A 14,903-nucleotide genomic window follows, 5' to 3' on the forward strand; every position below is an offset into this window, starting at 1 on the left:
TCACCACTAATGTTGCGAGACACAGGGCCTATCAACTCATCCTCCGGGTGTTTAAATCAAACCGAAGGGGAGGGAAAAAAAGAAAACTTTAATCGCAGGAATGATGTTATGAAACTCGGCATCCTTGTGTTTCACAACAGGGCGGAAAGCCACTCTTTTACCCAATCAGATTGCGCGCTGCTGCGTCATGTGATCTTTATTTACGTAATGTAATGTAATGGTGTTACACAGCAGCCAGGCTTTGTGACGGTGTGGATACGTTGCTCCAGGGGTTAAACACGAGAAGGGACTGCGAAAAAAGAAACAATATTAATGTTGCCGGTACACCGGTCTGGTTCGTGTGGCCTGTCTGGAGTCCGGAGCGTCGAGGAAAGCGGCGTGGTGGACTGGAAGCTGAGTGTCTTTATTTAACCGGTCTGAAAAGGGACTGTAATTTGCCTCAAACCAAAGACTAAGTTAGGGCTGAAGACGAACAATGTTGCCGAATGCATTTTATACGAAAAGGACATGTGTGAGGTGAGCATATGAGGGTTCCGAGTAGCAGTGAGCTAACAGGACAGAAGCAGGTCTGGTTCGAGCAGATGTGGGGACACGTTCAGCGCACCGCTTGCTGTCAGTATGTTATTTAAATGCTCCGTGCAGCAAGAATAATAATAATAATAATAACAACAGCAGGGAGACCACAGAGAAGCGCCACTCCGCTTTGCTTTAACGAACAAAGTAACAATTCTTTCTGCGGGACTTTGTTGTGGTGACATAACACGCTCACAATGGATCTGCTGGAGTGTCCGCTCTGTCTCTTCCTGATGTGCGAGCCGGTGACCATGTCGTGCGGCCACACGTTCTGCCGGAGGTGCGTCGGGGGCCACCTCCCGTCCAAATGCCCGTCGTGCAAAGAGAGGCTAAAGCAGAAGGAGGTGAAAGGCATGAAGAACAACGTCCTGCTCATCAGCGTTGTGGAAAAGTGCTGCCCCGACGAGACGAGGATGAAGTGCCACATACTGGAGAAGCTCAAAGCCAACGAGTTCACGGAAGCTTTATGCGTGGCAAATGAGGGGCTCCATTTAGGTAAGGCACCCACGCAAGACATGTGTGCCTCCGCAGAGGCAGAGGTTCCTCTCCTTTTGAGATACGCCTGCCGGTATGATTGTGTGGAAAAGGGCACTTTTTTTTTTTTGGAGTCCCACTTTTACGCACTGCACACAGTCTTGGCTGGTGCGCAGTGATGTTGATGGCGCTGAGCGCATCCCCTTCTGCCCAGTCAGTATGTGCACAGCAGCGAGATACAGGAGGTGCAGTGACAGAAAGGAGAGGGGGTTTCTCTGTGTCTAAAGCACAGATTGGGATGCCATTACATCCACTGTAGCCTGTTGATGAAATCGATGTGTAACTGGGTCAGTAAACAGTCTCCAGATGCGTCCGTGGTAGGTTTATAGAAAGAATCTTGTTTTCCTCTTTTGTAAGTATTTAGTTAGACAAACACAATCCCATCTGTCTTAGTCAGTCACAGGCAGTATGGCAACCAGTAAGAGGTGCAATGACAGCTGTCGACTGATTGGGCACCAGGCTTCTGTGTTTTGCAACAAGCTTTCTATATGTTCTGGCAGTCCAAACCCATGGACGGAAAAGAGAGGGAATTCAAAGAGGATGTTGTGTAATATGTCCAAAGCTTAAAAAAAAAAGGTATTTAATTACTAGACAGCCTTGCAAACAGATATTTCCTACTACCTTATCTGTGCAGCTGCTAATCCTCTGCACTTGCGTTTGTATGTGCACTTGACCAAAATTTCTTTATGTGGGAAGTAAAAGGGACAACTCCTGCCCTAGATGATTTTATCTAGTCAGTAGGCGTCTCAGGGGTCGTAGGAGTGTTTGTGTTACAGTGAATCAGCACAGTCGTTGAATTACCTACATGCTGGCTGGCCCTGCCATGATCCAATTAAATACTGCTACCTCTCTTGCTCCAGCAGGATCTTGTGTAACGATCCTCTGGCTGCAGAGTTGTGTTCTGCAGTGTTGTCTTTTGCTTCACTGGAGCGTTGTGGTCGGGCCACATTTGGACATTTGTATCCATCTTTTAATGACGTGTGCATTGGCAAGGACCGAGTCTGCGTTTGTAAAGGCTTATATTCTCTCAATAAACATGACTGACCGCTTTAGGTAACAGAGGTTAGAGTGCACACATGCACATGTTTGTGCAGCAATGGTATTGAAAGCTTTTTCTTTGATGATACTTGAAACCAGTAAAATTACTTCAATTTGTTTTTAATATTGAATATCAGTTTAAATAAATGGGCTGAAATTTGGAAGTTATGTCTTGTATGTGAATGTAACTTTGTACTTACTTAAATGTATGTGTAAAAGGCATCAGCAACATTAATCCCAAAAACATAAGCTGGAAAACACTTACATGGAGCATTTTCTGCACAATGAATACTTTTACTTTTGCTACTTTATGTACATTTTCCCTAAAATACTTGAATACTATTATTAAAATAAGGTTTTGAATGCTGGAGTTTTACTTTTGGTGGAGTATTTTCACAATGTGATATTAGTACTTTTACTTAACATACTATTCACTTTGGGAGTTTGAACTCAGATCTTCAAATCAGATCTTATGCAACATTTAAGAAAATAATGGAGGAGTACTTGAGGTCAGTATTAGTGCCAAAAGTAATCAATTTGACTGACTCAGAGCTTCACAAGTATTTGGATGGATTTCTTCTGTGTTTTAAGGAAAGCACTTGTTATGCAGGTTGTTTCATGCCCGAGTTACATGATGCTTGTTTTTGCATAGAAATGTGCGTAAACAGAGCCGAAGCATTACAGCATCAGCACTTCTTAACTAGCACAATGCTCCAAGGTTATTCTCTCTCTCCTTCGCCTTTTTTTGACCAATTCTCCGCTGTTTTTTGAATCCTCAGTCCCAGATGATCAAAGTTTGAAGGTGTACAGAGCTGAAGCTAACTGCAGCCTCATGCATTACTCCGATGCTCTGACGGACCTCGACTACCTCTGCTGCCTTCGTCCTAACTGGACAGAGGTGAGAGACCGGATGGCGTTGGCCAGGCAAATTATGTCTTGCTTTTAAATGTTGTTTTTGTCTGTCTATTCAGCACAAAATACACTTTAACACCAAATATAAACTATTTCAGGGCAAGTCATTGCTGAATTTCAACTCACGTGCACGCCATTGGTTAGTTTTGTAACATCGATATAATGGCACACACGTAACCCCACTAAGAAGGGCCTGCCTCTTTTTATATTTCTCTTTAGTGTGCCAAGGCGACCCATTTTTTTCCTCTGCTTTTATTGATGTTATGTCATTCACAATGTTATGCAAACAGCTACTTATGTCATAATGTCATTTAATCACTCTGTGCCAGCGGGTGACTCACCACTAGTGTAGGAAAGCACAATATATAATCATTTCTACGTATTGTTTTATTTCATGTCCAGAGACTTTTTATTCCACCTCAAAGTCCACAGTACATTTCACCCTTTAACAATGTATTTATCATTGATATGAACTTTTTAATGCTTTTGTGTTTCAGCCTACATGTTGTGTGCTCTCTCCAGTGAGATGCTGTGTAGTTTGTTGCTCAGACAGTGATGTGCTGATTGTGCTTTTCCATTTGCGCAGGGCTTCTTTCGTAAAGGGAATGTACTGCTGGAAATGGGTCAGCAGAAAGAAGCTCTAATCCAGTTCCACCGTTGCCTAAAACTTCAAGCTGACTTTGTTCCCGCAAAGAGCCAGATCAAGAAGGTTAGTTCATTTCTGACCTCTCACCAGAGGGAAGTTTTTTGTGATTGTCAGGTAAAACACAATACTGAGAATTTATATCAAATGTTTAAATTGCAGAGAGTCAGCTTGGTATATGAAAGACTTTGGCCTTATAGAGGTTGCTGTATCAGAGCTGCAAAGATCACTTGGAGACCTGCGAGATGATGAAACTATTTTATATGTTTTTTATTTTTATATATATGTATTTTTGTATTCTAGGTTACATCATATGTTCGGAAGCCGAACTTACTTTGCATGATTGTTTGCCCTGATTAAAGATTTTTTTTACTGTATGTTTGGGTGCGAATTATTAATATAAATACATATTTTGCTTTCCTTTTCCTTTTTTTCATTGCAGCTTGGATTTAGTTTGTGTCGAGTTTTTTTTTTAAATTTTTTTTTAAAAATTATTAATTCCTAATGGATCATACTCGTCATCACGTGCGTCTTTCCCGGGTATTTCCCGTACTTCAAAGCCATCTCCGGGCACCCTACTGTTGTGTGGTTTCTCCTGGCAAACTCCCACAATTTGCATGGCCCTCAAACCCGATTATGAATAATCATCATACAGCAACAAGTTTTTTATGTCTGATCTCTGACCCAGTTACAACATCGTCTGTGAAACAGTAGCTACAAACACAATCCCCACACTTCACATGATTTAAACCCATCTGTCACTGTAACCTGGCAACCCAAATCAAATGGCTGCTTTCTGAACAGGTAGACCGGTTGAAAGGAGAAAGTGAATTGAGCTGTTGTCACAGTGCTGGAGCAGGAAACCCAAATACACCTGCAAATTGAAGCAATTTCCATTTATATTTACTAGTCACCAGCATAGTGGCCATACCTTTTGCAAAGATTGTAGGGCTGATTTGATATACAGTAACAACACAAACATACAGTGACCTCAGATGCAAATGCATACATAGACTTGCTTATCAATATTATGTTCTTGGAATGATAAATGTTCATAAAAACTTTACAATATGTGTTTTGTACCATAGTGTTGAACTGTGATAATTTCATGTTGATGTAACATCATAAAATAAATATAATTTGATCCTCCTACCTCACCACTGAAATAAACCTCCCATAATTCAAACCTTATTGTTGACGGGTATGATCTATTAGTGGTAACGGTGGTAGCAAAATGATTCAACAACATAACATGTATGAAAAAAGTATTCAATGTTTAGATGTATGTTTTGTTATAAACTACATTTTCTGCATTGTTTTTCTTTCTTTTTTTTTTTTACCACCTTTTTCATCGAATTTCATTTCACTTATGAAAACAAACATGTTTTTCACCAAATTGGAGATCCTGGAAACGGTGGGAATGTCAGTGCCAGAGGAGGTGCCCTGCATTTTGCAGGTGGTGTCCGAGTACTTGAAAGAGCCCTGCCCCATCACCACCCTCAGCGGCTCCCAGGGTCCGACTCATATGGAAGGCCTCAAACATCCACATGGAGATAAGGGAGAGGGGAAAGGGAGGAAAGAGGCACACCAGGTACACACAGGGTTGGGAACATGCACTGAAAGGCTCGGGTTGTAGGTTGGGAGGTGCGTGAATGTAACTATAAATCCTAACTGATGAAAGTGCATAACTTTTGGCTCCAAGGTGAAGCATGATGCGGGCACCGAGTGCTGCCTCAGCCTCTGCCAAGCTGTTTCCTTCCTCCCTGCTGCTGAAGAGGATGAGGAGATGATGATGAGGAAGGATGATGGGCGTGGCACGGGTAGGCTGACACATAGATTTATTATGATTTGACTGTCATCTTCCTCATCATTGTCCTCATCATGAATCGCATTTGTCATTGTCACTAGTAAACAGCTTTCCCTTAACACCCACCAAGCAGATGGTTTGAAATTGCATAATAATTGCAACTTCTTCCTCAGAAGGGCAAACTCCTCACAGATCCTTGAAGTGACTGTCTCCTCTGTGGTTCTATTTTAGGTGAAAGTAATCACCACGGGGAAACAATTCTGGGTGTTCTCACGGTATCAGACTTCGAGTGCCCTCTCTGCATCAGGTCAGTGTGCTGGACTACCTGCTGTGATCCATAATGCATTGCTATGTGCTCCTTGTCTGCAGCAGAGTTGTACATCAGATGGATTTTTACTCTCTCTGACCTTTTCTCTGGTTAATGTACCCAAACACTTCCAGACTTAACAGCTGCAGTAAAACTAGGATGAATATCCTTCCTCTGCGAGGCTGTTTGAACTGATGTCTGCCTCTCAATCAGTCACTTTATTTGGACTGCACTTTTTTACACGCATACCATACAACACATTGGGCCTGATTTACTAAGATCTCAAATAAAGGGTACTAAACTGCGTGTTCCTTCCAAAAGTTTGCACATTTTTTTGCAGCCGTTATGTGGGTGATTTACAGAGTAATTGCGTCATTAAAATCGGGTGCAAATCGCTGTATTTAAATGAGAGTTTGTGTGTTAAAGTGATTCCAGCAATGGAAACCAGAGCGACCTCAAAAGGAAAAGCAAATCTGATCCCATTGAAATTAAGAAATATAAATATATAAAGAACAATACGCTATATAGGAGATTATTAGCAAGAAAGTCAATACTGTAGGAAAAACAAAAAAAGGCTTAATAATAAAATGTCGGCAAATAAAAGAGGAGGGATGGTGGTTGAGATCCTCTAACAAACACCGATCAGCAGGTCCAGATCTTTCTGTTATGATCACTTCTCCTGTTTCTACTTCCAGGTTTAGTAAATGTCATTGCGGGTGCTGAATGGATCTATTTGCATGTTCCCTCCCAGTATTTTGCACCTTCAAGTAGAAACGGCCAATATTACATTTACATTCAGGCAAACACGCAAAATGGACAACGTGTGTTTAAATTGCACACTCGAAAGACGCAATCCTCACTGCACGTCGTTAATAAGTCAGCTTGGACATTTTTTTTTGTGGGTGGTGTAAAGTTTGCATGTGATTTTACACATGCAAACCTTTAGTAAATCAGGCCCATGGTGTATTACAATAACCCCCACCATCCATACACGTACACAAACACAGCCCTCCACCTTCCTCTCCCCTCCACCTCCACCCATTCAAGCTCAAAGCAATAAATAACCATTCCACCTTTACGGAATCACACTTTTACTGGCACAATCGATAGCACACACTCCGTGTTCCCTGTCCCAGCATAGCCAACTATTTCCTGTTTAACAAAGCTCTGAGCTCCTGAGACCTCTTCATTTGAGGTGCTGTACTCACTCGTCACTATGGATTAATTATTATTATTGGCTTCCTTTTCTATGTGAAGAATGGCTCGGTGTTCCTGTGAGCACTGTTTGCACACCATCCTTTTCTTGCATGTTTTACCAAGATGTCCTCGTGTTAAACAACCAAAGCATATTCCCTTTGTTTTCAGGAATTCTACACAATCCTTGTGTGCTAGCCCTTTCATTTTGATGCAAAACTCCAATGTGTGAATCTTTTGACAGAAAAGACATGGTGGTTCGAAGGCATTAGCTATTTTAACTGGGTTGGGCTGCCTTGGCGTTGTATCCGGCTTTTTCCTCTCCACATACACATTTGTTGCGAAGCTGCTTCATTCCACCTTTGAAAGCTTTCTCCTTTTCTTTGCCAACTGTAGATGTGCGTCTGTCTTGGGGGTCTCCAAAGAGTGGGTCCATAGCAACCTTTCCTTGATGGTCAATAAAGCTAACAAGATCAGCAAATCTTGCTCTGTGTCCTCTACTTTCCTTGAGGTCAAATGCTACACTGCCCCACCTCTCTCTCATTTTATATGGCAATTTGGACACCGCAATTCTCATATTTGTGGGGTTATCCATTTTCTCCATAAACTCCACATCTTCCATTGTGTTACGATATCCAGTCAGAAATCCAGCATAAGCATTCAGTGCTTTCCCATCTTCAGACTTGATTTGTGGCCACTTTAAGGCTTTGTCAATGGAAGCACTTTGCTGTCATCATCTCATCTCCATGGTTCTTCTGAAGCAGTCGTTTTGCTTCCTAAAACCCTCTGTGTGATGGCATGTGCTCACAGCTACGTACGAGTTCCTGCGGTTCTCCTGCTGTCCTGTTGCAAGTAGAACAGCTTTTCCTGACTATTATCAGTTTTCTGTTCAATAGCTTGTTCAAAAGCTCTGATAAAATATCTGTCGGTAAGTGGATCACCATTGAAAACTGTAACTTCTTTAACTAGTAGCTGGGCTTGTTTCTGATGATATAACCAATATTTCTGTGATCAGATTTTGTTTTTGCATTACTTAAAAGAATATCATCACTGCTTCTGTCATGCTGTTGTCTGTCTGTCTTGGCCTCACAGTTTGTGGCTCTGTAAATTGCGTTAGCCGGTTTGGAACTATACCTCCTGGTACAGCCATGTTAGTGGGTGGGACAGGTCTTTGCTCCTCTTCTTTCACTTGTAATCGTCCTAAATGTGAGCGAACATAGCTGTTCATGCCACCCTCTGATCTCTCATGGTCTTTCAATACTTTTACTTGAGCTCTTTTTTTCAGCAATTGCTGCTTCCAAAGTCAGCCTTTCCAGCTTGGCTTTAATACGTGCTTCCTCCAATTGAAGCTCCTGCTTCTTCTGTGAAGCTGCAGCACGTTCCACTAATCCGGCTAACTTTGCTTCTTCAGTAGCACAAACTGATGATCTGACGGGCAGGACAGATAAACGTCCAACCAGTTATTAACATCTGCATCTTTTCCCTCTTCAGACAGAAGATCTGCTACTTATCCACTGAGCTTTTTAAACTCACTGACACCAGTGTTGAAATCGTTATGCATTAATAACTCTTGCACTTTTTGCAGATTGCCAGCATCATTCATCAAACTTTCAAATGATGTTCTTTTTCCAGTTATCTGATCTAATACTCCTCTCCTGGTTCCAATGAGCCTATGCAACTTCTCCCCCAATGCTCTCTGTTATATATGACCTTTATTTAACCAGGTAAAATCAATTGAGAACCAATTCTCATTTACAATGATGACCTGTCAACACAGTCCACACAGTGACACAAACAGCACAGATACAAAACAGTATAACAAACACATGAGGAAAAGGCTAAAGACAACATGGGTAAATGAATAAACACTATGTACCAAAATAAACAATACAATTAATAAAAATAAATAAATAAAATGAGTGTTAACTGTTAACTTTCTCGTTCTCTTAGATTCCATGTTTTCAGCATTAATTACCTCTTTATCTTCAGCCATCATGTCAATAAAGATATGCGTAAATTGCGTGCAAACGTTTAAAAAGTATTTCCACTTTTCTCATCTGACGTGCATCACAACTTCTTCAACACGCAGACTTCAGTGGCTTTTAATGAGGAACGCTGTCTGCTTTGCATGAGAAGTCCTTAAAGAAGCGAGCATCTTGGATCAAATTAGCTACGTCTGAGGGAGGGTGTGGCTCAGACGGCAGAGCGGGTTGCACACCAATCGGAAGGTTGGTGGTTCGATCCCCAGCTCCTCCCGTCCACACGCTCCAAGCGTCCTTGAGCAAGACACTGAACCCTAAGTTGCTCCCGATGGTGTACCATCAGTGTGTGAATGTTCTCCTGATGGCAGCACCCTGCATGGTGATCTGTCTCATGAATGGGTGAATGGGAAAACCATGTTAAAGCGCTTTGAGACCGAAAGGTGATAAAGCGCTATACAAGTACAGACCAGTTACCATTTACGTCAATCTTAATAACTTCAAAGAAACTGACGATCCGTCTTCATAAATCCGACACCGTAAACGGTTTTCAGGTCCTTTCTTTACCTTGTCCGACGTCTTCGCTCGGTCTAAAGCACCACAGCGCAGCGCTGAGGGCTTCTTCGGAAAGGTGATTCAAACTTTTTTTCAGAATTCACCGGTGATCAACTGGCATTCGACATCCACTTGCCAAATCCTCAAAGTTTTTCTAGTAATGAAGCGGCGTTCCATCTGCGTTGTCCATTATTAAGGCGCAAATGAGCTGCAGACACAGTGACTTCCTTTTCTTACCCGAATGACAGGAGATCTTTGAACTCTTTTCCTTTTATCTTTATTTTACACAGCGAAGCGTTAACTGAAAACACAAAATAATATACTCTGTCACAAGGTAGAAAAACTATATGCTCCCATAATGCAGCTCTCTGTTTGGCACCTGCTGCCCTCATTAAGTCATTAAATCACAAAAAAAGGGAGCGTTAATCATGAGCATAAACGTCTTTCAATATATTTTACATATTTTAGTTCCTGCACAATGAGCATAGTTCAGAAAATAAATTACTAATATTCCCAAAATTCAAATGAACTAAAAATACACTTGTGGCTCTTACAACCATTTTGTAGATTACAGACTCGGTAACACAGGAGCAGAGGAACTCATGAAATGCTATCTATCACACTGATCTGTCAAGTGGAAACACCAGAGGCAGGAAGTAGAGTTAAATATAATACTAAAATCAATTGGAAGGTTGTGCTAACTAGTAAAACCAACTAAAATGTATAAATAGATCAATAAATCAATACAAATTCAATTAAAAGTGAAATAGTACAAGGGCAAGAGGTAAAACCAACAACAATATAAAAATAGATAATGAAATACATAAAATTCAATTGAAATTTAAATAAAATACTAAAGTAAATATACCAAGAAGAAAAATAAGTAAGAATGTTTGGATAAATAGACAATACAATAAAATTACAACTTTCAATTAAAAGCCAGACTAGAAAAATAAGTCTCTGCTCTGTCTTTGTCCTCTGAAGGTTGTTTTACGAGCCAGTCACAACTCCCTGTGGTCACACCTTCTGCAAAAACTGCATAGAGAGGAGTCTGGACCACAACCTCCGCTGTCCACTCTGCAAGCAGCCACTACAAGAGGTAACCACCTACAGACACTGTGAATAATACATTTCTTTTAAGTCTAAAATAAAAAAAAAGGCCCCTTTTTTAATTTCGCAGACTTCTCCACTTTAAGAGCTGCTTATTTATTAAAGCTTTGTTACTGCCACCACATTGTGCCACCAAGTTTAGTGCCGGCAGGGTGAAATGCACCATTTGTCTACATTAGCTTTGGACAGTGTGGTAAAAAGGATTTACTTTTGATAATAATTGATGTTTCATGCATCCCTCATCAATTTGACATGTGGATACTGAACAGAATAATGTGTTGGTTCTTCATTTCTATAATTTGCTGGTGATAAATAATATCATCTAAGAAAAAAAACAAAAACGAATTGCAGTATTAGCTGTGTGTATCAATTTATTTGAATGTAGATGCAGCTAATACTAGGCTTAAATAAAATACTGTATTAATTAATCTATATTCTATATCCTTTAAAACATTGTAAGATTGTGTAAAATTGTTTAATTTTTTCTTTGTTGCAATACTGCAAATTTTTTACTGAAGCTTATTTTGAATACTGATGGAGTTATGCATAATTGCTTAAAAAAAAAAAGTCATAATGTTGCTATAGTAACTGATTGCTCTTTTTTTCTGTCTTCCCAGTACTTCAGAAACAGGAAGTACAACCCCACAGTTCTGCTTCAGGATATAATGACCCGACTTTTTCCCTCCCAGTTGGCGGATAGGAAACAGATCCACGATGCCGAGATGGCTGAGCTCTCCAAGTAGACACCTACCTCAAACAGTCTACACTTTTTTACTGTAGCAACTTATGTCTTGCCTTTTTGTCGTAACTCTCTGCATTCCCTCCTATCTTTGTTTTGGTCTTCTCTTTCTCCTCCAGTCTTACTAAGGACATCCCTATATTCGTTTGCACGGTGGCTTACCCTGGAATCCCCTGCCCACTGCACATCTTTGAGCCTCGATATCGGCTCATGATGCGTCGCTGCATGGAGACTGGCACCAAGAAGTTTGGCATGTGCAGCTATGAGCATGGCAAAAGGTATGCTACACACTCTTCATATTTCTACCTGGAGTATATATCAAATCATATTATCAACAAAAAAAAAAGTTTAATTGTGTGTTTGCGTAGACAACAATTAAATAATAATGAAGCCAATTGAAATTGAGGTCCAGGCCCTGTGCATTTGCATAGGTGTTTGCAGTTATTATGACCAGACTGTTGTGGCTGTGGAGAAAAAACAAATTTGGCATTTCCCTCACTGTGAAGCTCGCAGCAGGCTAGGTGGAGCCTGATGGAATAGTCAGCAGGGCAGCGCAAGCAGACAGCAGAGTGGGCAAAGTTCAAATCAGTCATTTGTGACCCTGAGGTGGTGGAAAATAGCAGCATGGTTACCAGTCTGCCATGAGATCTGCTGTGCATTTTCAGCTCCCGCTAAATAAACTGTTAGAACTTTGACCAGGCTGCAATGTCATTACATTTCCCAGCAAGATTATGGATGTCAAAACTAAGTCAAAATGAAAAAAAAAATTGCAAATACAGTAACTGTAAGTGACAAGACAATTTTAATGAGCTCTACCAACATGAGGTATTTTTTCTGATAAGTGTGGATAACTAAATGGAAGAAGTAGCCCTGCTTCCCTCATGATGTTGGACTTCAATGACCTCAGTCATTCTGATGTAGAGCAAGCCCCATTTTTGACCAACCCTAAGCAAGCAGGTTTTTAAAAAATATATATATTTACAAATGATGAAATTCTATTAATATACCAAGAATAATATTAGAGATTTGTAAGATTATAGCTATAAATGTAGGTTAATGTATTATTATCAAACTAAGGATGCCTTTAAAAGGCACAAAATATAACAAAGTTTGAATACATTACCGACTAAAAAGACCCACATTTCTCTCAATATTACATAAAGATATATTCAATATTTTAATATGTAAAATTTTAACACTAATGTGTTGTCTTGTGTGCCTCAGGTTTGCAGACTATGGCTGTATGCTGGAGATCCTTGGTTTGGACCTGCTGCCTGACGGACGGTCGTATGTGAAAACAGTGGGAGGCAACAGGTTCAGGGTGCTGAAAAGAGGTCAGAGGGATGGCTACCACACGGCGGATATAGAGTACCTAGAGGACCTCAAGGTTAGGGTCTCACAAACTATACCAATAGACACTGAGGATTTTACAACTGGTCCGCTTTCTCTCTCAAACTGTTTGTGCACCCTGTCTCACTCAGGTTGACGGTAGTGAGCTGGAGCTTTTACAGTGTCTCCATGACAGTGTGTACCAGCAGGCTCAGGACTGGTACCAGCGCCTTGGGGGACGCAGCCGCGAGTACATCAACAGACAGTATGGCACAATGCCTGATAAGGAGGAGAACATTCAGGTAGTGGTAGTAGTAGAATGTAATGTTTTCTTATTCAGCTTAGTAGCTGTAGAAGTACTAGTGGTGGTAGCTGTAGTACTAGTAGTAGTAGTGGTAGTAGCTGTAGTAGTAGTGGTGGTAGTAGAATGTAATGTTTTCTTATTGTCCACAGCAATGTAGTAGTAGTAGTAGTAGTAGTACTGGTAGTGGTAGTCGTAGTGGTAGTAGCTGTAGCGGTAGTAGCTATAATAGTAGTAGTAGTAGTAGAAGTAGAAGAATGTAATGTTTTCTTATTGTCCACAGCAATGTAGTAGTAGTAGTAGTAGTAGTAGTAGTAGTAGTAGTAGTAGTGGCAGTGGTAGTAGCTTTAGTAGTAGTAGTAGTGGTAGTAGCTGTAGTAGTAGTAGTAGTAGTAGTGGTAGTAGTGGTAGTGGTAGTAGTAGAATGTAATGTTTTCTTATTAACCACATCAATGTAGTAGAAGTATTACAGTAGGTGTAGTAATATTTCATGTTTTAGTCATTGTCTGGTTGGAAGCTGAGAAAAAAACAAACTATTTAGAAATGTAAAACATTACAGTATACTTGGACTAAAAGGAGTGACAGAATGAAGAAGGCTCTACTGTGTGCCTCGGTCCTAACCTTATGAACCTCTTTTAGGCCTCGTCCAACGGTCCGGCGTGGTGCTGGTGGCTGCTGTCTGTCCTCCAGCTGGACCCTGCCTATCAGACCACTGTCCTGTCCCTGACCTCCCTCAAAGACCGCTTGGGACACCTCCGCCTCATCCTCGAGTACTTCTCTCAGAGCTAGAACCCACAGCACAGAGGTGTCGTGGCCACAACTAGCTGAAAGTTAAATAATACGCACACACTGACAAATGGAGTGAAGCCTTTAATGTGCACACAACACAGAGTTTGGGTTTGGGTTCGGGTTTGGGAAACCTTGAGTCCTGGAGGGCCTCTCTTAAAGTTACAGAGCGAGACCAGATCGTCTGGTCAATATAGTAGAAGGTGATTTTTAACAATGAATTTGTACAGAGTTGGGCTTTTGCTGTTGAGTTTGCACAACGTTATCTTTTCTTACACCAGAATAGTTTTCTGAATACACATTTTACTTGCTGTACCATTAAGAATTACAGGGCTGACCAAAGATGCTTCTTATGGGTCATCAGAAGTGAATATTATTTGTGGATAAATGAAATCAGTTCATTTTCAAAAAATATAGCTGAAAATAGACACTGGGTGTCACTGTTTTATCAGCAAGAACATGGAATAGAATCAGCCAAGCTTGTACAGTATACTGTCCTGTCATGTGCTGCCTGTTAAGATCAGACTATTTGTATTGACTTAGCTATGTTTGGAGTGAGAATAAACATTAACTGCACATCATTTGTAGATATTTTTTCAGGACTAAAGTTTGTGTGTTGTGGGTCACCATTTTGGATATTCTGAGTGTCCTTTCCTACAGGGCGCTACTTGTAACGCTTGCAGTTTAGTTACATCTATTGGCCTTGGCATCCATTGAATACTGCTCATTTTATACTATTGAATAATCTTAAAAACCCCTGTTGAGTATTAGTAACTATTGCAATCATTTATAGTCCCACATAGCGGCAATTAGAGGATCTTTGAATGAATAATAGCTTCTGTCTCTGGATGCTGTTTGTCGCCATCCAGTGGACTTCTGTGAAATCCTGACAATGATAAGATGGGGGTCGGTCAGTGGGAGGTGTAAGAGGTTTGTGTTTGCAGTATGAACCTCTGATTATGTAGGTTAATGGTCAAGAGTTATACAGCACTGTCAGATGCCATCTTCACTAGCTGTTTTTTTCTTCTTTTATGACGTGTTGTCAGCACTGATAACAGCTAATGTAATGTTTGCTCCGGTGAGTTGCAAGGCACCG

General features: G+C 40.8%; 1 protein-coding gene across 1 annotated transcript; it reads left to right on the top strand.

Annotated features, from left to right (window-relative positions):
* The first annotated feature begins 208 nt into the window (after window positions 1–208).
* On the top strand, window positions 209–14,383 carry lonrf4 (LON peptidase N-terminal domain and ring finger 4). Its single transcript, XM_069696861.1, has 12 exons — window positions 209–1,068; window positions 2,925–3,043; window positions 3,644–3,766; window positions 5,103–5,291; window positions 5,403–5,520; window positions 5,739–5,814; window positions 10,527–10,641; window positions 11,270–11,391; window positions 11,511–11,669; window positions 12,616–12,778; window positions 12,873–13,022; window positions 13,661–14,383. Exons 1-12 carry the CDS (start codon window positions 771–773, stop codon window positions 13,808–13,810), a joined length of 1,782 nt encoding a protein of 593 aa, XP_069552962.1. The 5' UTR covers window positions 209–770; the 3' UTR covers window positions 13,811–14,383.
* Window positions 14,384–14,903: the final 520 nt, after the last annotated feature.

The sequence above is a fragment of the Brachyistius frenatus genome, unplaced genomic scaffold, assembly GCF_029030835.1.
Source record: "Brachyistius frenatus isolate BFR_SWC_R1_liver_20210118 unplaced genomic scaffold, ASM2903083v1 Contig_22, whole genome shotgun sequence".
Lineage (NCBI taxonomy): Eukaryota > Metazoa > Chordata > Actinopteri > Embiotocidae > Brachyistius > Brachyistius frenatus.